We start from the raw sequence: 25,962 nt of genomic DNA, 5'->3' as shown, positions 1-25,962 counted from the left end.
TTCACATAGCAATATCAACACACATATATATACATATCTATCTATATGTGTCAATACTCAGTATGACTAAGTTTGTGCATATAGCGAAGAATAATGAAATTTCCAGGTAGCTCACCCAAGGGACATCGTATAAACGATTTCAATAAATGGCTTCGATTGTTTGAATGTGTTGAACCTTCCAAAAATCTTCACCATGTGGTCGCTCTATAGTTTGGTAGAATCTCCAAGGCATGAACCATACCAATAGACGCTGTAGATTTCTAAGGTGCTCGATACCCAATGGCACCATTTCTAGTTTCTCACATGCTGCAATATCTAGTCCCCTTAGCCCGGGCATTGCTCCTTGCTCTACTCGTACACGCTTCAATTGGCTTAGTTGTTGAAGGCTAAGCTTTTAAGCCTTGGGTACCCTCCAATATTGCAACACAGTTCCTCCCCTACAAATGCTTCTCGGAGTTCCAGCACTACCAAGTTAGGCAATCCCTGGAGTGACTTTAGCGGGTCATCATTTAGATTAGAGTGTTGAAGCACCAGTTTGGCGAGGTATTGGAGGGAGGCGATCCATTTAGGCAAAGTAGGTAAACTAGATTTCAGATATAGGCGTTGTAGAAACCGTGGACCGGATGATAGAGAATTAAGATGAAGAGGTTCGGTGGTGCTTATGGAAACCATGTATAATGCAGTGAGGTGCTTCAACTGTTGGGATCTGGGATCCCGCCCAAGACCTTATAGAAATTATTCCATGCAGAAAAACACACCCACACTCAAGGAGACACAATATTTAACGTGGTTCGGCCTCAATGCCTACGTCCACGGGAGAGTAACCGGTTATCACTATAACAATGGAAATATTACAGAAAGATTACAATAGAGGAGGAGCTCACACTCTCCTCACTCACCCACTCTCCCGTCTCCCTCGCTCACACCGAGGGAGACGGTCTCTCCGCCTCACATATTTCACTCTTTGTGACTTGCTCTGCTCTCTCTCTCAAACCCTCCCCTTAGCCTCCATTTATACTCAATCAGAATGGAGATGGAGAGGCTGGCCTTGCATATGGCCAGCTATCTTGTGTGCTGGCTTCACATGGCCAGCTCATGTGTGTTGGCTTCCTAACATGGCCAACCTTGCAACACATGGAGGATCACCCCTCACATGGGGTGATGATATCCCACAAATCACCCCCTCAACCCATGTGAGGTGATCCACAACACACATTGCTGCTAATCTTGTCACGTCCAAATTCAACATAGTTTGCATCTCCTCACTGAGACGCTGCATCCCTTGAAAGCTAGAGATAATACACCAGAGATACAAGAGGAGGAGGGAATCCTACATCCTCAACTCAACTCACACCACTCTCTGATTTGGAGAGAACCGCTGCTCCTATCTCCTACAGATCTCTTCCACGCTTCCTGTCTTGGATGTCTTCAACATAGTCTATACCTGCTATGCTTGAACTTGCGCAACCAAGATATCCGACACCCCCTGATTGGATGTCCTGCACCCCCTGCTGGGATGCCCTTGACTGTCATGCATTACCGTGCAACTCCTTGCATGATGAACACGGGAGCAACTAGAAAACTTCAGAGTTTGACACATCAACATTCTCAATTTTCCTTGCTCGGAGCTTATTTCTGAACTTTCAGCCTTTGCACTTCTGAACAACCTCCTGGCGTTTCCACATACGCTTTGTTGTCTGTGCTGCAATCCCTGATGTTCGGTTCTGTCTTACTTGTACGTCCGTACTAATGTTTGACAGTTAGCCCTTCTGCCAAGACAACTTCCACCGGTCTGTACAAGTTACCACTATGCAACTCCGTGCATAGTGCTCACACCCATGGCTTCTGGTCTCCCTGCGTCAAGCTTGCTTGAGAGATCTGCATCAACTCTATCATCTGCTGCCATGGAACTAAAGAAAACACCATAGAGAAATAAGACTTGCCACTCCTTGGCACGCACTCTTGCGTTTTACCTGTCTCAATTTCTCTGTCTGGAAGTTCCTGTGAACTGTCAACAACCCGCTGCTGCACACTCTTCTCGCGCCTCTGTACGACACTCTAGCGTACCCTTGCACTGTTGCACGTCTGCAATTGTACTTCTGCGCTTAGTATGCTCCTCTGCAACTATTGTTCTACACGTCCACGTACCACCAGTACTTACTCGTATACAGTAGCTCCAACAGCCACAACATTTCCCTGAGCCTGAACTGGTTGCCAAATCATCTATTCGTTGATGAATGGTCTTCTTTTTTTTTTTTGATTGAACCAGATCCTCCGACGAACTCCAGAGATAATCATTTCTGCAATCCTCTGATCACCCCTGACCAATCCTGATCTCCCTTGATTTGCCATTTGATCAAGCCTGATCTCCTCTGGTCTTCAATGATCTATCTCAATCTGTATCTGGTTGTCCAATCTGGTCAGAATCTGCCCATTCTAACCTCTTCAGTGAATCCGCAGCGTTCCACAATATCCGGCAACCTTCCTTCGAGTATTGAAGATGGCAAACACCCATGTTTTGACAATCTTTCCAAACCGTTCAGAATTTCACTATTCTAACCTCGCGGTTGCGTCCGGAGCGGTCCGTTTAGCTAGAACCAACCTTCGCTGCATTTCCGGGGACCTCACTGAAAACTATCCCCGAAAGCTGGGCCACACCACAATTTTCTGAAAATTCTGGGCCAAATTGCAATTTTCAGAAGTTCAGAGAATATTCCGTGTACCAACAGAATATTCCGTACACTGCCCTTGACGCCGTCTGCCACTTTAATCTACCTTCTTTTTACAGAAACTCCGTCTCCAAAATCTGACCGTACGGATGTGTCCGGAATACTCCAAATAGTTGAAAACCACTATTGGATCGCCAAAAACGGACTCCAAATGGCTTAGATCTAGCCAAAACATTTTGTACGCCTCAGATCTGCGGCTGCACCGTAGCCGCGAAGCACACTAGATCATTCCTCTGGATGCTGACGTGGCAGCTGACGGGGCTGCCACGTGGATGACACGTGGCGGCGATTATGACACGTCGCTGCTGACGTGGGTCCACATGGAGTGCGCGTGGGCCTGGCGCATGTCATGGACGCGCGTCTGCTCAGTCACCTTCTTCCTCTCGCCGCGCGTGTGGCGCGTGCCTGAGACTGGGATCACGCGCCGGGTGCCTAAACGGCGCGTGGAGGCGCGTGTCGCGACTGGGATTCACGCGCCAACTTCCAGGGGCGCGTGAAGGCGCGTGCGGCCTCCGTTGGGTGTCTGCTTTATATTTCTAGACTCCTTTCGTTGAGCCCTTGCTCCTGGTATGCTCAAAAACTGATTTCGAGCAATACGATTTCTGGGCAGTTTCGAACAACACGCTGTTTTTGTTCCGAAACGCCACCAATGAGGCTCTGATACCAATTGTTGGGATCTGGGATCCCGCCCAAGACCTTATAGAAATTATTCCATGCAGAAAAACACACCCACACGCAAGGAGACACAATATTTAACGTGGTTCGGCCTCAATGCCTACGTCCACGGGAAAGTAACCGGTTATCACTATAACAATGGAAATATTACAGAAAGATTACAATAGAGGAGGAGCTCACACTCTCCTCACTCACCCACTCTCCCGTCTCCCTCGCTCACACCGAGGGAGACGGTCTCTCCGCCTCACATATTTCACTCTTTGTGACTTGCTCTGCTCTCTCTCTCAAACCCTCCCCTTAGCCTCCATTTATACTCAATCAGAATGGAGATGGAGAGGCTGGCCTTGCATATGGCCAGCTATCTTGTGTGCTGGCTTCACATGGCCAGCTCATGTGTGTTGGCTTCCTAACATGGCCAACCTTGCAACACATGGAGGATCACCCCTCACATGGGGTGATGATATCCCACAAATCACCCCCTCAACCCATGTGAGGTGATCCACAACACACATTGCTGCTAATCTTGTCACGTCCAAATTCAACATAGTTTGCATCTCCTCACTGAGACGCTGCATCCCTTGAAAGCTAGAGATAATACACCAGAGATACAAGAGGAGGAGGGAATCCTACATCCTCAACTCAACTCACACCACTCTCTGATTTGGAGAGAACCGCTGCTCCTATCTCCTACAGATCTCTTCCACGCTTCCTGTCTTGGATGTCTTCAACATAGTCTATACCTGCTATGCTTGAACTTGCGCAACCAAGATATCCGACACCCCCTGATTGGATGTCCTGCACCCCCTGCTGGGATGCCCTTGACTGTCATGCATTACCGTGCAACTCCTTGCATGATGAACACGGGAGCAACTAGAAAACTTCAGAGTTTGACACATCAACATTCTCAATTTTCCTTGCTCGGAGCTTATTTCTGAACTTTCAGCCTTTGCACTTCTGAACAACCTCCTGGCGTTTCCACATACGCTTTGTTGTCTGTGCTGCAATCCCTGATGTTCGGTTCTGTCTTACTTGTACGTCCGTACTAATGTTTGACAGTTAGCCCTTCTGCCAAGACAACTTCCACCGGTCTGTACAAGTTACCACTATGCAACTCCGTGCATAGTGCTCACACCCATGGCTTCTGGTCTCCCTGCGTCAAGCTTGCTTGAGAGATCTGCATCAACTCTATCATCTGCTGCCATGGAACTAAAGAAAACACCATAGAGAAATAAGACTTGCCACTCCTTGGCACGCACTCTTGCGTTTTACCTGTCTCAATTTCTCTGTCTGGAAGTTCCTGTGAACTGTCAACAACCCGCTGCTGCACACTCTTCTCGCGCCTCTGTACGACACTCTAGCGTACCCTTGCACTGTTGCACGTCTGCAATTGTACTTCTGCGCTTAGTATGCTCCTCTGCAACTATTGTTCTACACGTCCACGTACCACCAGTACTTACTCGTATACAGTAGCTCCAACAGCCACAACATTTCCCTGAGCCTGAACTGGTTGCCAAATCATCTATTCGTTGATGAATGGTCTTCTTTTTTTTTTTTGATTGAACCAGATCCTCCGACGAACTCCAGAGATAATCATTTCTGCAATCCTCTGATCACCCCTGACCAATCCTGATCTCCCTTGATTTGCCATTTGATCAAGCCTGATCTCCTCTGGTCTTCAATGATCTATCTCAATCTGTATCTGGTTGTCCAATCTGGTCAGAATCTGCCCATTCTAACCTCTTCAGTGAATCCGCAGCGTTCCACAATATCCGGCAACCTTCCTTCGAGTATTGAAGATGGCAAACACCCATGTTTTGACAATCTTTCCAAACCGTTCAGAATTTCACTATTCTAACCTCGCGGTTGCGTCCGGAGCGGTCCGTTTAGCTAGAACCAACCTTCGCTGCATTTCCGGGGACCTCACTGAAAACTATCCCCGAAAGCTGGGCCACACCACAATTTTCTGAAAATTCTGGGCCAAATTGCAATTTTCAGAAGTTCAGAGAATATTCCGTGTACCAACAGAATATTCCGTACACTGCCCTTGACGCCGTCTGCCACTTTAATCTACCTTCTTTTTACAGAAACTCCGTCTCCAAAATCTGACCGTACGGATGTGTCCGGAATACTCCAAATAGTTGAAAACCACTATTGGATCGCCAAAAACGGACTCCAAATGGCTTAGATCTAGCCAAAACATTTTGTACGCCTCAGATCTGCGGCTGCACCGTAGCCGCGAAGCACACTAGATCATTCCTCTGGATGCTGACGTGGCAGCTGACGGGGCTGCCACGTGGATGACACGTGGCGGCGATTATGACACGTCGCTGCTGACGTGGGTCCACATGGAGTGCGCGTGGGCCTGGCGCATGTCATGGACGCGCGTCTGCTCAGTCACCTTCTTCCTCTCGCCGCGCGTGTGGCGCGTGCCTGAGACTGGGATCACGCGCCGGGTGCCTAAACGGCGCGTGGAGGCGCGTGTCGCGACTGGGATTCACGCGCCAACTTCCAGGGGCGCGTGCGGCCTCCGTTGGGTGTCTGCTTTATATTTCTGGACTCCTTTCGTTGAGCCCTTGCTCCTGGTATGCTCAAAAACTGATTTCGAGCAATACGATTTCTGGGCAGTTTCGAACAACACGCTGTTTTTGTTCCGAAACGCCACCAATGAGGCTCTGATACCAATTGTTGGGATCTGGGATCCCGCCCAAGACCTTATAGAAATTATTCCATGCAGAAAAACACACCCACACTCAAGGAGACACAATATTTAACGTGGTTCGGCCTCAATGCCTACGTCCACGGGAGAGTAACCGGTTATCACTATAACAATGGAAATATTACAGAAAGATTACAATAGAGGAGGAGCTCACACTCTCCTCACTCACCCACTCTCCCGTCTCCCTCGCTCACACCGAGGGAGACGGTCTCTCCGCCTCACATATTTCACTCTCTGTGGCTTGCTCTGCTCTCTCTCTCAAACCCTCCTCTTAGCCTTCATTTATACTCAATCAGAATGGAGATGGAGAGGCTGGCCTTGCATATGGCCAGCTATCTTGTGTGCTGGCTTCACATGGCCAGCTCATGTGTGTTGGCTTCCTAACATGGCCAACCTTGCAACACATGGAGGATCACCCCTCACATGGGGTGATGATATCCCACATCAACTTCTCTAAAGAAGAACATAGCTCCATTCCATTTTCTTGCGTCAGTTTCAAGATACCCAACCTCCTTAGTTGGGTTAGCTTTCCTAACTCTCTCAACATATCACCATTATCATTCACTTCAACATTTCCCAATTTCTGTAGATTTGTTAATTCACCTATCTTGCCCGGAAGATTCATCCCGTATGTGCTGGCAAACATCGTTGATGATTCAAAACAATAGCCATAGGCACGCAACTGGCAAAGATGTTTCAACTTCAAGATCCCATTTGGCAGGGATGATATGCAAGTCATGAGACAATGTTTGAGGTCCAATATTTCTAATTTCTTGAGCTTTCCTATGGACTCTGGAAGCTTCCTTATCATAGTACTCCTTAGACTTAAGTATCTCAAGTGAATCATTTCAGTCAGCTCTGGAGGGAATTCATAAAGCGGTGCAAGTTCAAGCTCCAACACTCCTAACAATTTGAAACCCTTAGAGAATGTCTTTCCCAAAGACATTGAAGATCTCGTTGAAACAAACACCAAAAGTGATCTGAGGCTAGTGAATCTCATGTCTGATGGGAGCTCTTCCGTACAGTTGGCATGGATTGACATTCAGCGAATCTTCTCATCCGTTGACATCCTTCTATCATTCAGTAGTATCATAGCAAATGATTCATCTCTAGATTTCAACTGGATAATTTCTCTCATAATATCATGTACACAACAAGTCCTAACCCGGTTAAAATTATCCTTTTGCACTACTTGAATCATACTCCTACTAACAAGTTCATTAAGGTAGTCCTCTGCAACCTCTTCAGCAATGAGGCCTGGTTTCTCTTCCATAAATCTTTCAACCACCCATAGCCGGATAATTTTCATTCTCTTGATCAAATAATCCTCCGGGAAAACACTCAAGTACAAGAAGGAACATTTGAGGTGATATGGTAAGTCAATGTAACTAAGCAGAAGTATTCTTTCTAGCATTTCAAGGCTGGAATTATTCTTCACTTCTATAGAAAGGCTGTCATGGACTTTTTTCCATTCCAACAGAAGTTTATTCTTCTTAGACAAAAAGGACCCTATTATTACAATTGCTAGAGGCAGTCCCCCACACTTTTTTAAGATACTATAAGATATCCCCTCCAATTCTTTTGGGCAAACACCTTTGTTTTCCCCTTGAAAAGCTTTCATACAAAAGAGTGACCAAGCCTCTTTCTCTGGCAGGGGTTGGAGATGGTGAACATGACCAGTTGCTTCTATAGATGCAGCTATATCACCGATTCGTGTCGTGAAAATGAACCTACTCCCACAACAAGAATCGGGTAATGCAAGTTTAACTACTTCCCAAACATTTATGCTCCATACATCATCAAAGACAACAACATACCTCTTTTGTTGTAGATAGGCCCTGAGTTTGTTGATCAATTGTCTTTCATCCATGGTATCTATTCCTTCAGGAATTGGCTCTTTTGTCTCCTCCAAGAAATCCTTCGGTGCAGCCCGCAGAAGCTTTGCCGCCGTGATTGACTGCGACACTGTTATCCAGGCATGGCGATCAAAGTACTTCTTAACAGTTTGACTATCATAAACTTTCTTCACCAGAGTTGTTTTGCGTACTCCACCCATCCCCACCACAGAGATGGGGGTCAAATTCTGTAACGCCCTCAAAATAATACAAATAAACTCACATTCTTGACATGTATAAACATAAGAGAATAAAGCATGTTTTCATTCATCAGAGTATTCATTACAAAGGTATTACATGTTGACAATAAAAGTAAATGCCCTACGGACTTACAACTTTTCAAGTCAACACTTGGGTTCAACAAAAGAAGAGTTCTAACATTTTTTACAAAATAAGCCCTTGGCTTGATTTACATGTAACACAAAAAAATAACATCAAAAGATTTTTCAGCCTCTAAGGCTTCCAAGCTATGTCCTTGGAGGTAGCATATCACTTGAACCTGAAAATGATGTCCCATAAAGGGTGAGTCAATGCCCAGCAGAGATATACTAAACCAATTATGAGAAATGACTAAAACATTAGCATTTGATAAATGGTTGACACTTGTAAACCAATTTACAATACAATCCAGTTTCATGACAAATATGTCTATGTTTCATTTCACTTTCCTTTACTCATACAACTTTGGTTCATAAACATGGCTCAGAACCTGGCCAAATAATTAAATGAGACTATAACTCATATTAAAACACTTCCATACTTCAATTATCAACGTTATATAAACGTGAACAAGATTTCGGGACTTTCACCCTAGACACTCAGGCCAACTTAGTTATCAATGGAGTCCATCCCCTATCTCCTCCCAAACCATAGAGTACATCATCTATCTCCTCCCATACAACATACATATACAATGTATTTAAACACTTATCATATAAAATGATCAATCAATACACATATTCGATGTATTATTCCAACCATCATATTCAATGACATATTCCGGATGATTAGTTTCAGTTTTCCCTAATCAACATACAGTGTCTACAACAATCAAGACTATCCTCCACCGATAGCCCAAAGCAGTTATTTCTGAACATATAATAAATGCATCAACCAGATATAATATCGACATTTTCATAAGTGAGTGATTAATTTTTCCAACTACACCATTCAATCTTACAACTCCCCAATTTCATGAATTTCAACTCAATTTCACAATTTTCCCAAATTAATTATGCAACATAACTAGGGCATTTTGCCTATTTTTCAAATACCAATCCTAAGGTTCAATTTCATCAATTTAACAACAATAATACCATTTTTCAAGGTCTCACATACACATGGAACATAACATTTGAAAACCCCCTTTTTATAACCTCACATCAAACCCTAACTTTTTCAAAATTACCAAACGACACCATCTAATCAAAATAACTAAAATTTATGACAAAACTCATAAGATGGAGCAGGGTATCCCTACCTCAAATTTCAGAGCTCAAAGGAGAAGAAGAACAAAGCTCAAGATGCTCCAAACTCAAAGATTCTCGGATCAAAACGAAGCCCACACCGAGCTCTAACTTTTATACAAAGGAAATAGTGTAGGAGGACTCTAGATCAAGAGTTCTTGTAAAGAGAAGTGGTGGTTTAGAGAGAGAGGCAGTCGTTCTAGGGTTTGAGAGAAAGAAAAGAGATGGAAAAGTGAAGGAGAAACAAGCTGCTGCAACTGATATATTCGAGCCTCGCTCGAGCGAAGGAATGGTCGCTCGAGTGACCAAAGACGAAGAAACCTTGCTCGAGCGTAGAAAGCCTTGCTCAAGCCAACAATTCGAAGCTTCAAGTTTGCAACCCAGAAGCACGTTCGAGCGCAAGAATGCTCGCTCAAGCGAAGAAGCCCAAAACATGCAGCTCGCTCGCTCGAGCGAAGGAAAGCTCGCTCGAGCCAAGAAATGCAACTCTCATGTCCAAAACCAGACGCAGACGCAAACTCGAGCGCAAGACTTCTCACTCGAGCCACCAGACACAACACTCAACTCTCGCTCGAGCGAAGGAACCCTGGCTCGAGCGAAGGAACTAAAACACAGATTTCGCTCGAGCGACAAAATTCTCGCTCGAGCGAAGACACAAAAATCTGGGAAGCAACCATTTGTTCCCAATCACAACCAACGTGTTACAAACCTGCCCAACACATCCTAAAACTCAAATACAAGGAATTAAAGGACGGAAAAGAAGCATATACAACAACAGACATCCACGGAACCGAGTCCGGAATACAATAACCAATAGAGGGAAAACCGGGATCGCTATAAATTATGCTCTCCGCTTACCAGCCAAGAAATTAACAAGCTCTTGGGATTCTCAATTCCTATAACATCAGTATCATCTAGGAAAATAGAAGCCAGTCGAGGATCATTCTATGTCTGCAACGTAGTGGTAGCAGCTGAATGTAATGACCCCGACCTCCGATTAATACTAATTCGTGATTAATTATGCTTAACAGTAATCTAGGATGGATTTGGAGTTTATATGCATGTGTATTACATTATTTACGTGTTTCTATCTGTCTGCGATAAAATGATCTGTTCATGTCTCTGACTTTAAATTGCGAATTGAAAGCCTTATCGGCGTCCGAATCAAAAATTGACTTGATTTATGTGCTAGTTAGGATTTATAGAATTTTATGGTAGGTTTAATTAAATTTCGGTTCGGAGCGATTAAACTAGATTAAATAACGTTAAATTACATTAATCTAATTATTTACAAAATTGCCCTTTTGTGGGCCACTATCTATAACATTGTTTGGAGCCTTTGATACATCACTCTTGTCCAACCTTTAGAGACAAAAAATGTGAGAAAGAGTGAGAGTGTGAGAGACTTGTCTTCAACAAGAGATTTGAGCTTGAACTTTGAGGAATTGAAGAATTGTGTGCATACTTGAGCTTCTAGGCTTGAAATTGAAGACTTAAGGTAGGAGAATTACCTTCTTAATTGTGAATTGAGTTAGTTCTTGCATGGTTCATATGAAATTACTTACCTAAGCCTAAGATTAGCTCAAACATGTTGAATTTAAGCTTAATTCATGCATACATGTTCATATCATAACAATTTGAAGTGTTTTCATGGAATTTCTTGCATGCAAGGCTATGTTCTAGTTATAGTCCATGAGTTCATCATGATTTTGAGTTTAATCTTGCATTTGGCTGCATTCTTGGAGCATTAGATTCAATTGAACACTTGCATGTTTTGTTCTTTATTAATTCTTGAAGTTTTACTTGGAATTGTGTTCAATTGACTCACCCTTGGGCTTTGATTTTACAAATTGAGCTTTGAAACATCTTATACTATGAGTTTACAAGTGTTTTCCAGAAAATTAGCCCAAAATGGTCAAATTTGATGCATTGTAGTTGAGTTTTGAACTTGAGGTTCGAATCTGGAAATTCCAGATTTTGGACTCACGCTCGAGTGAGAAACTCCACGCTCGAGCGTACATACTGGGTTCATGCAATACGCTCGAGCGGGTAAAGCGACGCTCAAGCGGTAATTTCGTGTATCCAGTACTTTGCCTGTGTTTTCAATCCGCTCAAGCGAGGTAATTCACGCTCGAGCGGGTATCGAGCGCCCATCGAGCGTGAATTTCATGCATCTAGCACTTTTACTGTAGCCTGAAGTCCGCTCGAGCGGAGTAATACACGCTCGAGCGTATTCCTTTTGTCTACATGTCCGCTCGAGCATATAAGTACACGCTCGAGCGGGACCCCTGTTTCAGCAAAGTTTTGAAAAGTGTTTTAAAGTGCATCTTTGCATCCCCATCCCATCCTAGGCATTTCTAAGCCATGTTTAAGACTCCATAATGAGACTAATGGTTAAGCACACACTAAGAATAACAAAGTAAGTTACGTCTAACTCGAGCGTGTGTTTCAAGCGGATAATTGTATGAGTATTCGTGTAGGTCACGCACCTCAAGACAAGTGAAGAGCCCTTTTACCATCTAGTTGGGCCGACCAATTGTTTGTGAGTAATAACTCTGTAAAGTTATGTTTAACTTTAATTATTTTCCAATGACATGAGATGATAAGTTCTGAAATGCTATGTTTTGAATGAGTGAATGATTGTCCAATCTTCCTTGAAATGTAAACGTGGTATCCTTAGTCGAGGCCCTCGCCCAGGGGACACAATACTGAGGCACATGGTCATGAGGCCCTAGCCCGGGGGTTAATACCGTGGCACAGGCCGTCGCCGGGGAAAAACAATACCGTGGCACGAATATGTTACCCGGTACCGGAGGTTCCATTATGGGACTTGCTATGCTTGACTAACATGATATGTTGTGCTAAGGGGAATGTACCACACATGATTTGAATATGGATATGATTGTGATTCTTTTCTAATACGAATATGATTATGTTTCCGATCTGATAAGGGACTGATTTCTGATTTCTGTATTCAATATGGTCATCATTCATTAAACCCCTTTACTCTGTTATTATTCACTGGGCTTTAGCTCACTTCTTATATTATGTATGTAGGTGAGCAAGTACGAGACCAGGCCCGGGGTTGATGGCCTACACCCCAGTTTTGTCAGCCAACCATTGCGCCTCCTGAGGAGGTTCCAGTTGAAGTCAATTGCCATGGCTGTTTTTGTAGTTATGCTAGTCTCTGTCTGTTTGTAAAGTCAGGATCTGGAGGCTACAGTCTGTAAATATTTGTGAATATTGGTGTCCCTTGACTAGCATGCTTATGAATATAAATATATTTGACTTACTTTGTCCCATGTACGTCATCACAGCTCATTAGATTTTGTTTATTTTGTCTAGTTGCTTCCGCAGCCCCTTATTACTTGCTAATCTGCTAAGAGGCCTTTGGTAATCCAAGGATTACTGGCCGATTACGACGCTAAACCTATAGGAACAGATTTGGGTCGTGACACTGAACTTGTTGCTTCCTCTATCCTTTTGAATGAAAATGCATTTCGTCTTTCTGAAATGTCCTTAACCTTCCTCTTGACAGCCTCTACCTGAATCGCCAAGCCGTGTCGTGCTCTCAATTAGCGCAGGTGGTGGTAGCCTTTGCGGAGGAAGTGAAAGAAACCATCGCCTTGAGATGGCGACAAGCGGAGGAGAAACTCTTCAAGAATATCCTCGGTGTTGTAGGCCACATCTCTGACTTGCTTCACCCAAGTTTGAACTCCTTTATCGGATTCACTTCTTGCTTCGGTATCCTGTAGGAAATATCTCATGCTCTCCAGATCATCACGTAATTCAGCGACTCCATTGCCAACTCCACCAAGGAATTGAGCTTCTTCTGTTATGAGGGAACCCAATTTCTCAAGAACCACCTTCACTGCCATCATGGCCATGTTTGTTTGCTTTTGCTAATTGGTCACCGCTAGTATTGTACTATTCCCACAGTTTGATATTCTTTCTGGTTATTGGGGATCTTTAAAATTTTCTTACCAGCCATTCGATTGATGATGATGATGATGGATTAATAGTTAAAAAGTCAAAGTTTGGCCAGTTGGTCACACCTACTAATAAATGAGTCTGAATTTGTTAAAGTTGATGATTCTAATTTTATAGTAAAACTGATTTATTATCAGATTAATTTTAATTTATTTTAATTATTTGAATTGTTCATAATAAAGGAAATTATTCATACAAAAGAATAATTTTATATATTTTGAATCCACTAAGATAATTTGAACACTTCTTTTTATAAAACATGCTTAACATATTATTTATATAAAAATTTAAATTAATCACATCGATAACACATGATTGATTCATAATTTTTTTTTTCTTTAATATAAATTTGTTAGTCAACTCTCTTAATGCATTGACTGACGCCTATGAGAGTGGCACCTAAACTGGCATAAAAGGTGAGGGACAGCTGGTTTGGGGCTGCTGGGTAAGGGTTTAAAAAAGTCTTTATTTACTAATAAAGTATAAAATATTTTTTCACAATTAAATGGATCTAACACAATTTATTTGTGAAATTCTCACACAAAACTCAATACAAATATATGGTGGTAAATTAACTTGTGTCATATTCTAAATGGATTCAGTTACGGGTGTTGAATGTGAATGTGTGTGGGGATCAGATCCATCAAATTCCAAATTTAAGAGGATATGAACTTCGTAAAAAATGATAATATTTTCTTTTATATATTTAATATATTATATAAAATAAAATGATATTATATATAACATGTAGTGTTAAAAGACATTTTACTGATTTTATAAGCAACTATACAAAAATATATACGTATAGGAAAATGAGTTGGACCCCCTCAATGAGGTACCCCTTTGACCCCCTCTCTCTCTGATTGGCTAGTCTTTCTTTTTTTTTTTTTTTTTCCTTCTCCTCTAATCATCACCCGCCACGTGTGTGTGGGGTAGTAGGGTGGTGATTGAAGGGGGTCTCAATTACTTCCTATATGTATAATAATAGTATTAAATACAATAAATTGGTGTTTGGGATAGGCTATTTAGTCCATCCCAAGCTAAAATAGGTAATAAAATAAAACAACTCATCACATCATTCTCTCTATTTTTTTCACTTTTTTTTTATATAAAAAATCAAATAACTAATTAAAATAGTTTATTTCCAAACGGGGCTTAAGTGTCTACATATCTTATACTCTTGAATAAGCCTTCATTTGGCAATAATTTTTTTAGTTGGCTTTTTGATTTTTTTGACTTTTTTAGATTTTTTTGTTTGTTTGGTATTCTTGATTGATTTTTTTGATTTTTTAGCTTTAGAATGGTAGATTTTTTTTTGTCTTTTTGTGATTTTTGTCCTTTTGTAATTTTTTGACCTTTTTTTTTTCTTTATTTATTATTTAGCTCAACTCATTTATCAAACAATCCCTAATGTTGTGTTTGGTTAGGGGATTTGGGGAGGGATTTGGAAAGGGAAAGAGAAAAGGTGTGTGAAACTATGTGAAATGTAGGTATATTTTTTTCACATTTCACCTACCTTTTCCATTTCCCTTTCCAAATCCCTCATCAAATCCCTTAACCAAACACAGCATAAGTGTCGGGTATCAAACACAACACAGGTATGTGATTTATTTTGTAGAGCCCACATAATATAGCTTGTGGTAGAAGATTAATCGATTTACCAAATAGGTGAGGTGTTTTCTTTAGGAACGTGATATATAGATGAGTATGAAAAATTGTAAATCCACATAAAAAATTTGATAAGAATAATGACAATGTCATGATTGTAAATAAATTAATTTTTAATAATATTTTATTTTAAAATAAAAGTTTCGCAATAAATTATAATTTTTTTTTATTTATATAACATTAATGAGAATTACTCAGTGTGTTTGGTTTGAGTTTTCTGAATCAAGTTTTTTAAAAATTGATTTTTTTGATTTTCGTATTTTTTTGTTTTTAGTGAATATTTTTTTAATTTTAAATATTTTTTTTACTTTTTTAGATGCATCTTACTTAGATGTATCTAAAAAGTAAAAAATTTGTGAAAAAATATTTTAAAAAATTAATAAATACATAAAAATACAAAAAATATACTGAATTCTTGTATTTTTTTATATTTTTGATATTTAGTGAATTTTTAAAAGATTTTTTTTATAATTTTTTTACTTTTTAGATGTATTTATATTAGGTGTGTCTAAAAAATAAAAAAAAAATTGTCTAAAATATTAAAAAAATTCAATAAAAATAAAAAAACGAAAAATAAGAAAATTAATTTTTTAAAAAATATTTTTGAAAAGTGGAAACAAGAAGGTCACTATTGCTCTACACAACTTGCATTTTCTTTTCTTTTTTTTTTATTATTTTATATTCTTATTTAAATTTGGAAGTCGCACATGCACCGAACTTGGGAGACTTTCTGACTTCAATGAGTTGTCCGTCATCATCATCATCATCATCATCATCAATCGAGTGCTTCTCATTGACCCCCAAACAGCCATTAAAAAATTTGCAAAAGCAAACATGGCCATGATCGCAGTGAAGGTTGTTCTTGAGAAATTGGGTTCCCTTCTAGCAGAAGAAGCTCAATTCCTTGGTGGAGTTGGCAATGGAGTCGCTGAATTACGTGATGATCTGGAGAGCATGAGATCTTTCCTACAGGACGCCGAAGCAAGAAGTGAATCCGATAAAGGAGTCCAAACTTGGGTGAAGCAAGTCAGAGACGTGTCCTATGACACCGAGGATATTCTTGAAGAGTTCCTCCTCCGCTTGTCTCCGCCACAGGGCAGTGGCTTCTTTCACTCCCTCCGCAAAGTCTACCACCACCTGCGACAATTGAGAGCACGACACCGCTTAGCGGTTCAGGTAGAGTATCTGAAGATGAAGGTGAAGGCCGTTTCAGAAAGACGAAATACATTTTCATTCAAAAGAGAAGAGGAAGCAACAACTTCAACAACTACTTTGCAGTTGCAGCCAAGGAATGATCCTCGATTGGCTTCTCTTTTTCTAGACGAAGCTGATGTTGTGGGAATTGAGAATCCCAAGAGTGTGTTAATTTCTTGGCTGGTAAGCGGAAAGCAGAATCTGACAGCCGTCTCTGTTGTGGGGATGGGTGGTGTAGGCAAGACAACCTTGGTGAAGAAAGTGTATGATAGTCAAGTTGTTAAGAAGTACTTCAACTGCCATGCTTGGATAACTGTGTCGCAGTCATTCACGACGGCGGAGCTTCTGCGGGCTGCACTGAAAGACTTCTTGGAGGAGACACAAGAGCCAATTCCTGAAGGACTTGATACGATGGGCGAAATACAATTGATCAACAAGCTTAGGGACTATCTACAACAAAAGAGGTATGTTGTTGTGTTTGATGATGTATGGAGCATAAATGCTTGGGAATCGGTTAAATTTGCACTACCTGATTATTGTTGTGGAAGCAGGATCATTTTCACAACACGAATTGGTGATGTAGCTGCAGCTATAGAAACAGCTGGTCATGTTTACCATCTCCACCCTCTTCCGGAGGAAGAGGCTTGGACGCTCTTTTGTAACAAAACTTTCCGAGGGGAAAACAGAGGTGTTTGCCCGAAAGAATTGGAGGAGATGTCTTATAGTATCTTGAAGAAGTGTGGGGGACTACCTCTAGCAATTGTAGCAATAGGTTCCCTTTTGTCTAAGAAGCATAAACATTTGTTGGAATGGAAGAAAGTCCATGACAGCCTCTCTGCAGAGGTGAAGAGTAATTCCAGCCTTGAAAATCTTAAAAGAATACTAATGCTTAGCTACATCGACTTACCATACCATCTCAAATGTTGTTTCTTGTATTTGAGTGTTTTTCCGGAGGATTATTTGATCAAAAGAATGAAACTAATTCGGCTATGGGTGGTTGAAAGATTTGTAGAAGAAAAACCAGGTCTCACTGCGGAAGAGGTTGCAGAGGACTACCTTAATGAGCTTGTTAGTAGGAGTATGATTCAAGTAGTGCAAAAGGATTACTTCAATAGGGTTAGGACTTGTCGTCTACATGATGTTATGAGAGAAATTATCCAGTTGAAATCCAGGGATGAATCATTTGTTATGATACTATTGAATGATAGAAGAATGTCACAGGATGAGAAGATTCGTCGAATGTCAATCCATGCCAGTTGTGAAGAGGAGCTCCCATCAACCATGAGATTGACTAGCCTTAGATCTCTTTGGGTGTTTGTGTCAAAGGGATCTTCAATATCTTTTGGAAAGACATTCTTCAAGGATTTCAAATTGTTGGGAGTGTTGGAGCTTGAACGTGCACCCCTTTATGAATTCCCTTCAGAGCTGACTAAGACAATTCACTTGAGATACTTGAGTCTAAGGATGACAATGATAAGGGAACTTCCAGAGTCTATAGGAAAACTCAAGAAATTAGAAATACTAGATCTCAAACATTGTCCTATATCATCCTTGCCTAATGGGATTTTAAAGTTAGAACATCTTTGCCAGTTGCGTGGTTATGGCTACCGTTCGGAATCATCAACGATGTTTGCCAGCACATATGGGATGAGCGTTCCAACAAAGATAGGAGGGTTAACAAATCTACAGAAATTGGGAAGCGTTGAAGTAAATGGTAATGGTGATATGGTGAGAGAGTTTGGAAAGCTAACCCAACTGAGGAGGCTGGGCATCTTAAAATTAACACAAGAAGACGGAGTGAATCTATGTTCTTCTCTAGAGAAGTTGAAGCACCTTACTTCATTATATTTGGTTTCCATAAGCACCATTGAACCTCTTCAACTTGATTCTTTGTCCTCCTGTCCACAGTTCTTACAATGTCTATATCTCAAATCCAGTTTATTAACTTTGCCTAAGTGGATCATTTCCCTCAAATACCTTGCAAAGTTAGTCCTTCAGTACTCTAATCTGGATGATGACCCACTAAAATCACTCCAAGGATTGCCCAATTTGGTAGTGCTTGAACTCCGAGAAGCTTATGCAGGGGAGGAACTGTGTTGCAATGTTGGAGGGTACCCAAGGCTTAAAAAACTTGGCCTTAAACAACTAAGGCAATTAAAGAGCATAAGAGTGGAGCAAGGAGCAATGCCTGGGCTAAGGGCACTACATATCGCCTCATGTAAGAAACTAGAAATGGTGCCATTAGGCGTTGAGCACCTAAAAAATCTACAACATCTATTAGTATGGCTCATGCCTCGTGGATTCTGTCAAAAAATAGAGCGACCACATGGTGAAGATTTTTGGAAGGTTCAACATATTACAACAATTGAAGCTTTTCATTGACATCGTTGGTTTATACCATGTCCCTTGGGTTATATAGTTGCCCCCATGCGGGTGAGCCTGAACCAATAGGTCAAATGCTTATTAATGCACGAGTTGTGTTGCTCTTGGGTAATGCAGTTCAATCGATGAACTTTGTAAATGAATTGCTTTTACCTTCTTTTGATTTATCAGGAACAGTTGCAATAAAGTCTATCACATTTTTGCCAATTACTTCAATTGTCTGTCGTCAGACCTTAATTCGTCTAATTTTTTCTCTCCTAAGATCGGCAATATTCACATTTATGTAGAAGTGTAGGGAAATTCTACACCTTTTTGAGTTGTGTATTATATGCTCTAGTCACAACTTTTATAGTTTTTTATTATAACATGTTATGACGTTATTTATGATTTCATTATATAAATGTTAGTGGCGATTCATTATAATGTTAGTTATGGTATTATTTTGATTTTGATTCAAAAAGTTTTTACTTATACTTTATATGGTATTTAGTTATGATTCAATTTTTTTTTTTTTAGTTATGCCTGAACATGATCTAATTATGACATTTTTAATAAATAATATCATAAATGTCATAACTTGCATATGATAAGAGTGTGTATCATAACATTACCCAAAAGTTTATAATAGAAACAAAATATGTAGTGTTTTTTTGTGCCAGTGAGTGCGAACTCTATCTTATCAATTTCTTAGCGTCACTTCATATGAGGCTTTGGACCGACTTGAATTAGACTCTTTCTCGTGAACAGTGAGATTGATCCTCCAAATTATATAATCATGGGACCTAATATTGAGTTATCGAAAAAATAATAATAATAATGCTAGTAAGCAACATTGCCCAAAACTGACTTAGGTTGAGATTGTAAATAAACAAATAAATTGTAACATAAAAATAATAATAATAATGCTAGTAAGCAACATTGCCCAAAACTGACTTAGGTTGAGATTGTCAATAAACAAATAAATTGTAACATATACTAACAAGGGCAAATTACACAAATAATATCTACATTTTATCTCTCGTATTATTTTAATCTATATACTTTTAACTAATTCAATTTTGATCTTAAATTTTAGGATTTTTTTATTAATTTAATCTAATTAATAAAGTCATTAAAAATTTTGACAACAGATAGAAGGTGATGGGGCCGGTTTGCCATTCCCCACCCCTGTCCCCGCGGACAAACTCCACCTCCACCCCCTTCTCCATTACGGATGGAATTTTTCAATCCCATCCATGTCCCTGCGGATACCTGATCACATTTTAAATAGCTAAAAGATTAAAAATCATTTAAATTCTTAACATACTAAATAATTTTCTTTATTTTCATATATATAAACAACGAAACTTTTAAGATTATTATTTATTTATATTTAAATAAAATCATAGATTTTTAATATTCTTTTTTTATATGTAATTATATTATATATATATATATATATTATTAATTATATCAAGTAGAATTTAGATGGAGAAATGCGATATTCGCCCGTCTCACTCCCATTGATCAAAACATAATTCATTCCCACATAAATATCGAGACGGATAATATGCAAGTGGATATAAACAGACCCTTACATATTGAATTAAAATAGCCATCCCTAGACCTGATCAAGCCTATGTCATGGACTCCTCTCAATCATTGACTCAACTGAGAGCTCATTTAAAAATAATTATTTTAATTAATTTTTTAAATTTTTTTTTATAAAAAAGCGTATAAAAAATAAAAATAATAATATAATTAAATATTTTGACTTTTTAACACCACCCAAACTGGGCTTCAAGGAAACTATCAAGCCTCATCATTGACTCAATACCAATGGAGGCTTACTTTTACGGAGAATTTCTTTTAGTCCATATTTTGAAAGAAAAATGTTTTGAAATTTTCCAAGTTTGGCATCTTTCAAAAAATTCAAAAAGTCAAAAAGTCACTATCTTATTTAAGTCACATCATCTCATTTAAGTCACATCACCTCTCTAACACATCACTTCAAACCCAACCCAAATCCAACCCATATTTCATAAAAAGTCAAAAAGTGCACTTATTTAGTCTTCCCAAACTTGGCCTTAATTTTTGAATTATAAAGGTAACTTTAATGAGTTGATAGTGAACTCTATTTATAATTATGTGATATTTTGATCTTGATTTTTTTTTATTTTATTTTTTTTATTCATTATCATGTCATTAGTACTCCAAGCACCAAAATTAATAGCCTAAATCATTCCTGTATTTACCACCAGGGTTGGTGGCCTGGTGGAGGAAGCTGCTCATTCCCCAGTCGAGGAACCAGGGTCGATTCCTGGGAGAGGCATTTGAGATCACTCCCTGTGAGCAATGCCTTTACTCTCCTCGGTCCCTGGCCTCTGCTGCGGCGTGGGGTTGCCCTTCATTGATACCCTGGTGGTGGGTCCCTCACTTAGTGGGAGTTAATTCCTAGCTGGCAACCGGTTATCCCGTGACTAGGGCCCAACGGGACTGTGATGACACACAGAACCCTTTTTTTCCGATCAAAAAAACAAAAAAAAAATCATTCCTGTATTTTGAATTGGAAGGCACTCTTTGAATTCCTGGTATTAAAATAGCCATCCCTAGACCTGATCAAGCCTATGTTATGGACTCTCCTCAATCATCGACTCAATTGAGAACTCATTTGAAAAATAATTATTTTAATTAATTATTTTAATTTTTTATAAAAAAACGTATAAAAAATAAAAAGAATAGTATAATTAAATATATTGACTTTTTGACTAAGCCACCGCCCAAATCGGGATTCAAGGAAAATACTTGGTAGTTTCCATCAAGCCTCCATCATTGACTCATTGCCAATAGAGGCTTACTTTTATAGAGAATTTCTTCTAGTCCATATTTTGAATTGGAAGGCACTCTTTGAATTCATGAAATTTATCATGAATTTTATTTTAATAATCTAAATCGTTTATTTTATTAAATATTTATATATTTTGTTTATAAAAAAAGAATAAATTAAATCGATTTAATAATTATAACTTGTTTAATTTATTGTGTTTGTCACTAAAAAAATATATAATTTATTTTTAAAAACATAATTGTTATTTATTTTTTTGTAAAAAATTAAAGAAATTACAATTATCGAATCGATTTACTTTTTTTTAAAAAAATAAAATATATGGACCTGACAAAATAAATTATTTAAATTATCAAAACAAACCGTAAGAAGTCTTCTTTCTCCTTCGGCAAGGACTCCTCTCTCTCTCTCTCTCTCTATCTCTCTCTCTTTCGTGATTGAAAGATTACGACCACCGTGAATCGGCTTTATTTAGGAGTGTAAAACTAGTCTGTGGCCTGTAGGTGACCTGAAGCTCGCCAGCTGCCCGGGGTGGGCCCGGCTCGTTTAGACTGGTTTGGGCCTTGGTCCGGGCCCAAACCTAGCCCAAGACCCTGGGCCATCATTTTGAAGCCTAACTTGAGGCCCGCTTCGCCCTGCGTGAGGCCCAGTATCTTTTTTAATAGAAAATAATAAAATTTTGGTAGAAAAAATAAAAAAAATAAATAAATATTTTGTTTAGGCCCACCCAAGCCTGAGCCTAGGCCCATCGACTTGGTCAAGGCTTGAATACTACTGGGCCTGAGCTTAATTTTTTGGCCCGTGGACTGAGTTGGGTCGGGCCAGGCCGACCCAAATTTTGATCGGAGCCTGCAAGGCTCGACATGGACCGGCCTGAGCCGGAGGCTGGGCCAAATTTACACCCCTATATCTATTGCGCCTGAATCTTCCCCAATCTCTGTGGGTGGGGGATACCTGTAATATTATACATAGGTATCCCCCAACCTATCCACTATCCACTGGACATATAGAGAGATTATCCTGCCACCAATATTTTCCCCACAAAGCCTTTTCAGTTACATTAACATTTCCTAATGCCTTCCTAATCCAACAACAACAAGTTAAGGATAGGTTGTAAGGATTTATTCCTTACTTACCCTAAATACCCCTTAACTCCACAAAAGGCATTAAATTTAATTAACCCATTTTTTATTTCCTCCATTATTAATTACATAATCATATCTACGGAAAAAGACAAAAATTCAGATAATGTAAACGGTTTTTCAGTTTTATGGTATTGTAAGTTTTTTTATTTCATTAAAGTGTGTTTTATTTATTAATTTCTATTTTATGTCCCTTCGTCACAATAATTGAAATATAATTCACAACATCCAAAAACAAAAAGTCAAAAGCAGTCAACTGCTTTAACTTTACTTTCCATCAACCAATGAGAACACACCACCTGTCACACGTGACAGGCGGGTGGGGGATACCTGTTAAGGATAGGTTGTAAGGATTTATTCCTTACTTACCCTAAATACCCCTTAACTCCACAAAAGGCATTAAATTTACTTAACCCATTTTTTATTTCCTCCATTATTAATTACATAATCATATGTACGGAAAAAGACAAAAATTCAGATAATGTAAACGGTTTTTCAGTTTTATGGTATTGTAAGTTTTTTTATTTCATTAAAGTGTGTTTTATTTATTAATTTCTATTTTATGTCCCTTCGTCACAATAATTGAAATATAATTCACAACATCCAAAAACAAAAAGTCAAAAGCAGTCAACTGCTTTAACTTTACTTTCCATCAACCAATGAGAACACACCACCTGTCACACGTGACAGGCGGGTGGGGGATACCTGTAATATTATACATAGGTATCCCCCAACCTATCCACCATCCACTGGACATATAGAGAGATTATCCTGCCACCAATATTTTCCCCACAAAGCCTTTTCAGTTACATTAACATTTCCTAATGCCTTCCTAATCCAACAACAACAAGTTAAGGATAGGTTGTAAGCATTAATTCCTTACTTACCCTAAATACCCCTTAACTCCACAAAAGGCATTAAATTTAATTAACCCATTTTTTATTTCCTCCATTATTAATTACATAATAATATGTACGGAAAAAGACAAAAATTCAGATAATGTAAACGGTTTTTCAGTTTTATGGTATTGTAAGTTTTTTTATTTCATTAAAGTGTGTTTTATTTATTAATTTCTATTTTATGTCCCTTCGTCACAATAATTGCAATATAATTAAAAACATCCAAAAACAAAAAGTCAAAAGCAGTCAACTGCTTTAACTTTACTTTCCATCAACCAATGAGAACACACCACCTGTCACACGTGACAGGCAGGTGGGGGATACCTGTAATATTATACATAGGTATCCCCCAACCTATCCACTATCCACTGGACATATAGAGAGATTATCCTGCCACCAATATTTTCCCCACAAAGCCTTTTCAGTTACATTAACATTTCCTAATGCCTTCCTAATCCAACAACAACAAGTTAAGGATAGGTTGTAAGCATTAATTCCTTACTTACCCTAAATACCCCTTAACTCCACAAAAGGTATTAAATTTAATTAACCCATTTTTTATTTCCTCCATTATTAATTACATAATAATATGTACGGAAAAAGACAAAAATTCAGATAATGTAAACGGTTTTTCAGTTTTATGGTATTGTAAGTTTTTTTATTTCATTAAAGTGTGTTTTATTTATTAATTTCTATTTTATGTCCCTTCGTCACAATAATTGCAATATAATTAAAAACATCCAAAAACAAAAAGTCAAAAGCAGTCAACTGCTTTAACTTTACTTTCCATCAACCAATGAGAACACACCACCTGTCACACGTGACAGGCAGGTGGGGGATACCTGTAATATTATACATAGGTATCCCCCAACCTATCCACTATCCACTGGACATATAGAGAGATTATCCTGCCACCAATATTTTCCCCACAAAGCCTTTTCAGTTACATTAACATTTCCTAATGCCTTCCTAATCCAACAACAACAAGTTAAGGATAGGTTGTAAGCATTAATTCCTTACTTACCCTAAATACCCCTTAACTCCACAAAAGGCATTAAATTTAATTAACCCATTTTTTATTTCCTCCATTATTAATTACATAATAATATGTACGGAAAAAGACAAAAATTCAGATAATGTAAACGGTTTTTCAGTTTTATGGTATTGTAAGTTTTTTTATTTCATTAAAGTGTGTTTTATTTATTAATTTCTATTTTATGTCCCTTCATCACAATAATTGCAATATAATTAAAAACATCCAAAAACAAAAAGTCAAAAGCAGTCAACTGCTTTAACTTTACTTTCCATCAACCAATGAGAACACACCACCTGTCACACGTGATAGGTTGTAAGCATTAATTCCTTACTTACCCTAAATACCCCTTAACTCCACAAAAGGCATTAAATTTAATTAACCCATTTTTTATTTCCTCCATTATTAATTACATAATCATATGTACGGAAAAAGACAAAAATTCAGATAATGTAAACGGTTTTTCAGTTTTATGGTATTGTAAGTTTTTTTATTTCATTAAAGTGTGTTTTATTTATTAATTTCTATTTTATGTCCCTTCGTCACAATAATTGCAATATAATTAAAAACATCCAAAAACAAAAAGTCAAAAGCAGTCAACTGCTTTAACTTTACTTTCCATCAACCAATGAGAACACACCACCTGTCACACGTGACAGGCGGGTGGGGGATACCTGTAATATTATACATAGGTATCCCCCAACCTATCCACTATCCACTGGACATATAGAGAGATTATCCTGCCACCAATATTTTCCCCACAAAGCCTTTTCAGTTACATTAACATTTCCTAATGCCTTCCTAATCCAACAACAACAAGTTAAGGATAGGTTGTAAGCATTAATTCCTTACTTACCCTAAATACCCCTTAACTCCACAAAAGGCATTAAATTTAATTAACCCATTTTTTATTTCCTCCATTATTAATTACATAATAATATGTACGGAAAAAAACAAAAATTCAGATAATTTAAACGGTTTTTCAGTTTTATGGTATTGTAAGTTTTTTTATTTCATTAAAGTGTGTTTTATTTATTAATTTCTATTTTATGTCCCTTCGTCACAATAATTGCAATATAATTAAAAACATCCAAAAACAAAAAGTCAAAAGCAGTCAACTGCTTTAACTTTACTTTCCATCAACCAATGAGAACACACCACCTGTCACACGTGACAGACGGGTGGGGGATACCTGTAATATTATACATAGGTATCCCCCAACCTATCCACTATCCACTGGACATATAGAGAGATTATCCTGCCACCAATATTTTCCCCACAAAGCCTTTTCAGTTACATTAACATTTCCTAATGCCTTCCTAATCCAACAACAAGAAGTTAAGGATAGG

General features: G+C 38.8%; 1 protein-coding gene and 1 pseudogene across 3 annotated transcripts; one reads left to right on the top strand and one right to left on the bottom strand.

Moving 5' to 3' along the window:
* Positions 1-109: 109 nt before the first annotated feature.
* LOC114295711 (disease resistance protein RPM1-like) lies at positions 110-13,545 on the bottom strand (annotated as a pseudogene). Its single transcript, XR_014342858.1, has 4 exons — positions 12,945-13,545; positions 10,327-10,452; positions 6,570-8,205; positions 110-706 (listed from the first exon to the last, which is right to left on the bottom strand). The product of XR_014342858.1 is annotated as a disease resistance protein RPM1-like (transcript).
* A 2,319-nt stretch (positions 13,546-15,864) lies between these two features.
* On the top strand, positions 15,865-18,922 carry LOC114295697 (disease resistance protein RPM1-like). Of its 2 annotated transcripts, XM_028240005.2 has the most exons (2): positions 15,866-16,797; positions 16,885-18,922. In XM_028240005.2, exons 1-2 carry the CDS (start codon positions 15,974-15,976, stop codon positions 18,713-18,715), a joined length of 2,655 nt encoding a protein of 884 aa, XP_028095806.2. In that variant the 5' UTR covers positions 15,866-15,973; the 3' UTR covers positions 18,716-18,922. The 2 variants fall into 2 exon arrangements, with proteins under 2 accessions (XP_028095805.2, XP_028095806.2); XM_028240004.2 differs by having other exon boundaries at positions 15,865-18,922.
* The last annotated feature ends 7,040 nt before the right edge of the window (positions 18,923-25,962 follow it).

This window comes from Camellia sinensis, chromosome 10 (assembly GCF_055761805.1).
Source record: "Camellia sinensis isolate YWXY chromosome 10, ASM5576180v1, whole genome shotgun sequence".
Taxonomy (NCBI): Eukaryota; Viridiplantae; Streptophyta; class Magnoliopsida; order Ericales; family Theaceae; genus Camellia; species Camellia sinensis.
The sequence above is the reverse complement of the archived record's forward strand: the minus strand, read 5'-3'. Positions and strand labels throughout refer to the sequence as shown.

What these genes read in the sequence shown, in the direction of transcription:
- LOC114295697 (XM_028240004.2), top strand. Translation starts at nt 15,974, where the DNA reads ATGGCCATGATCGCAGTGAAGGTTGTTCTTGAGAAATTGGGTTCCCTT.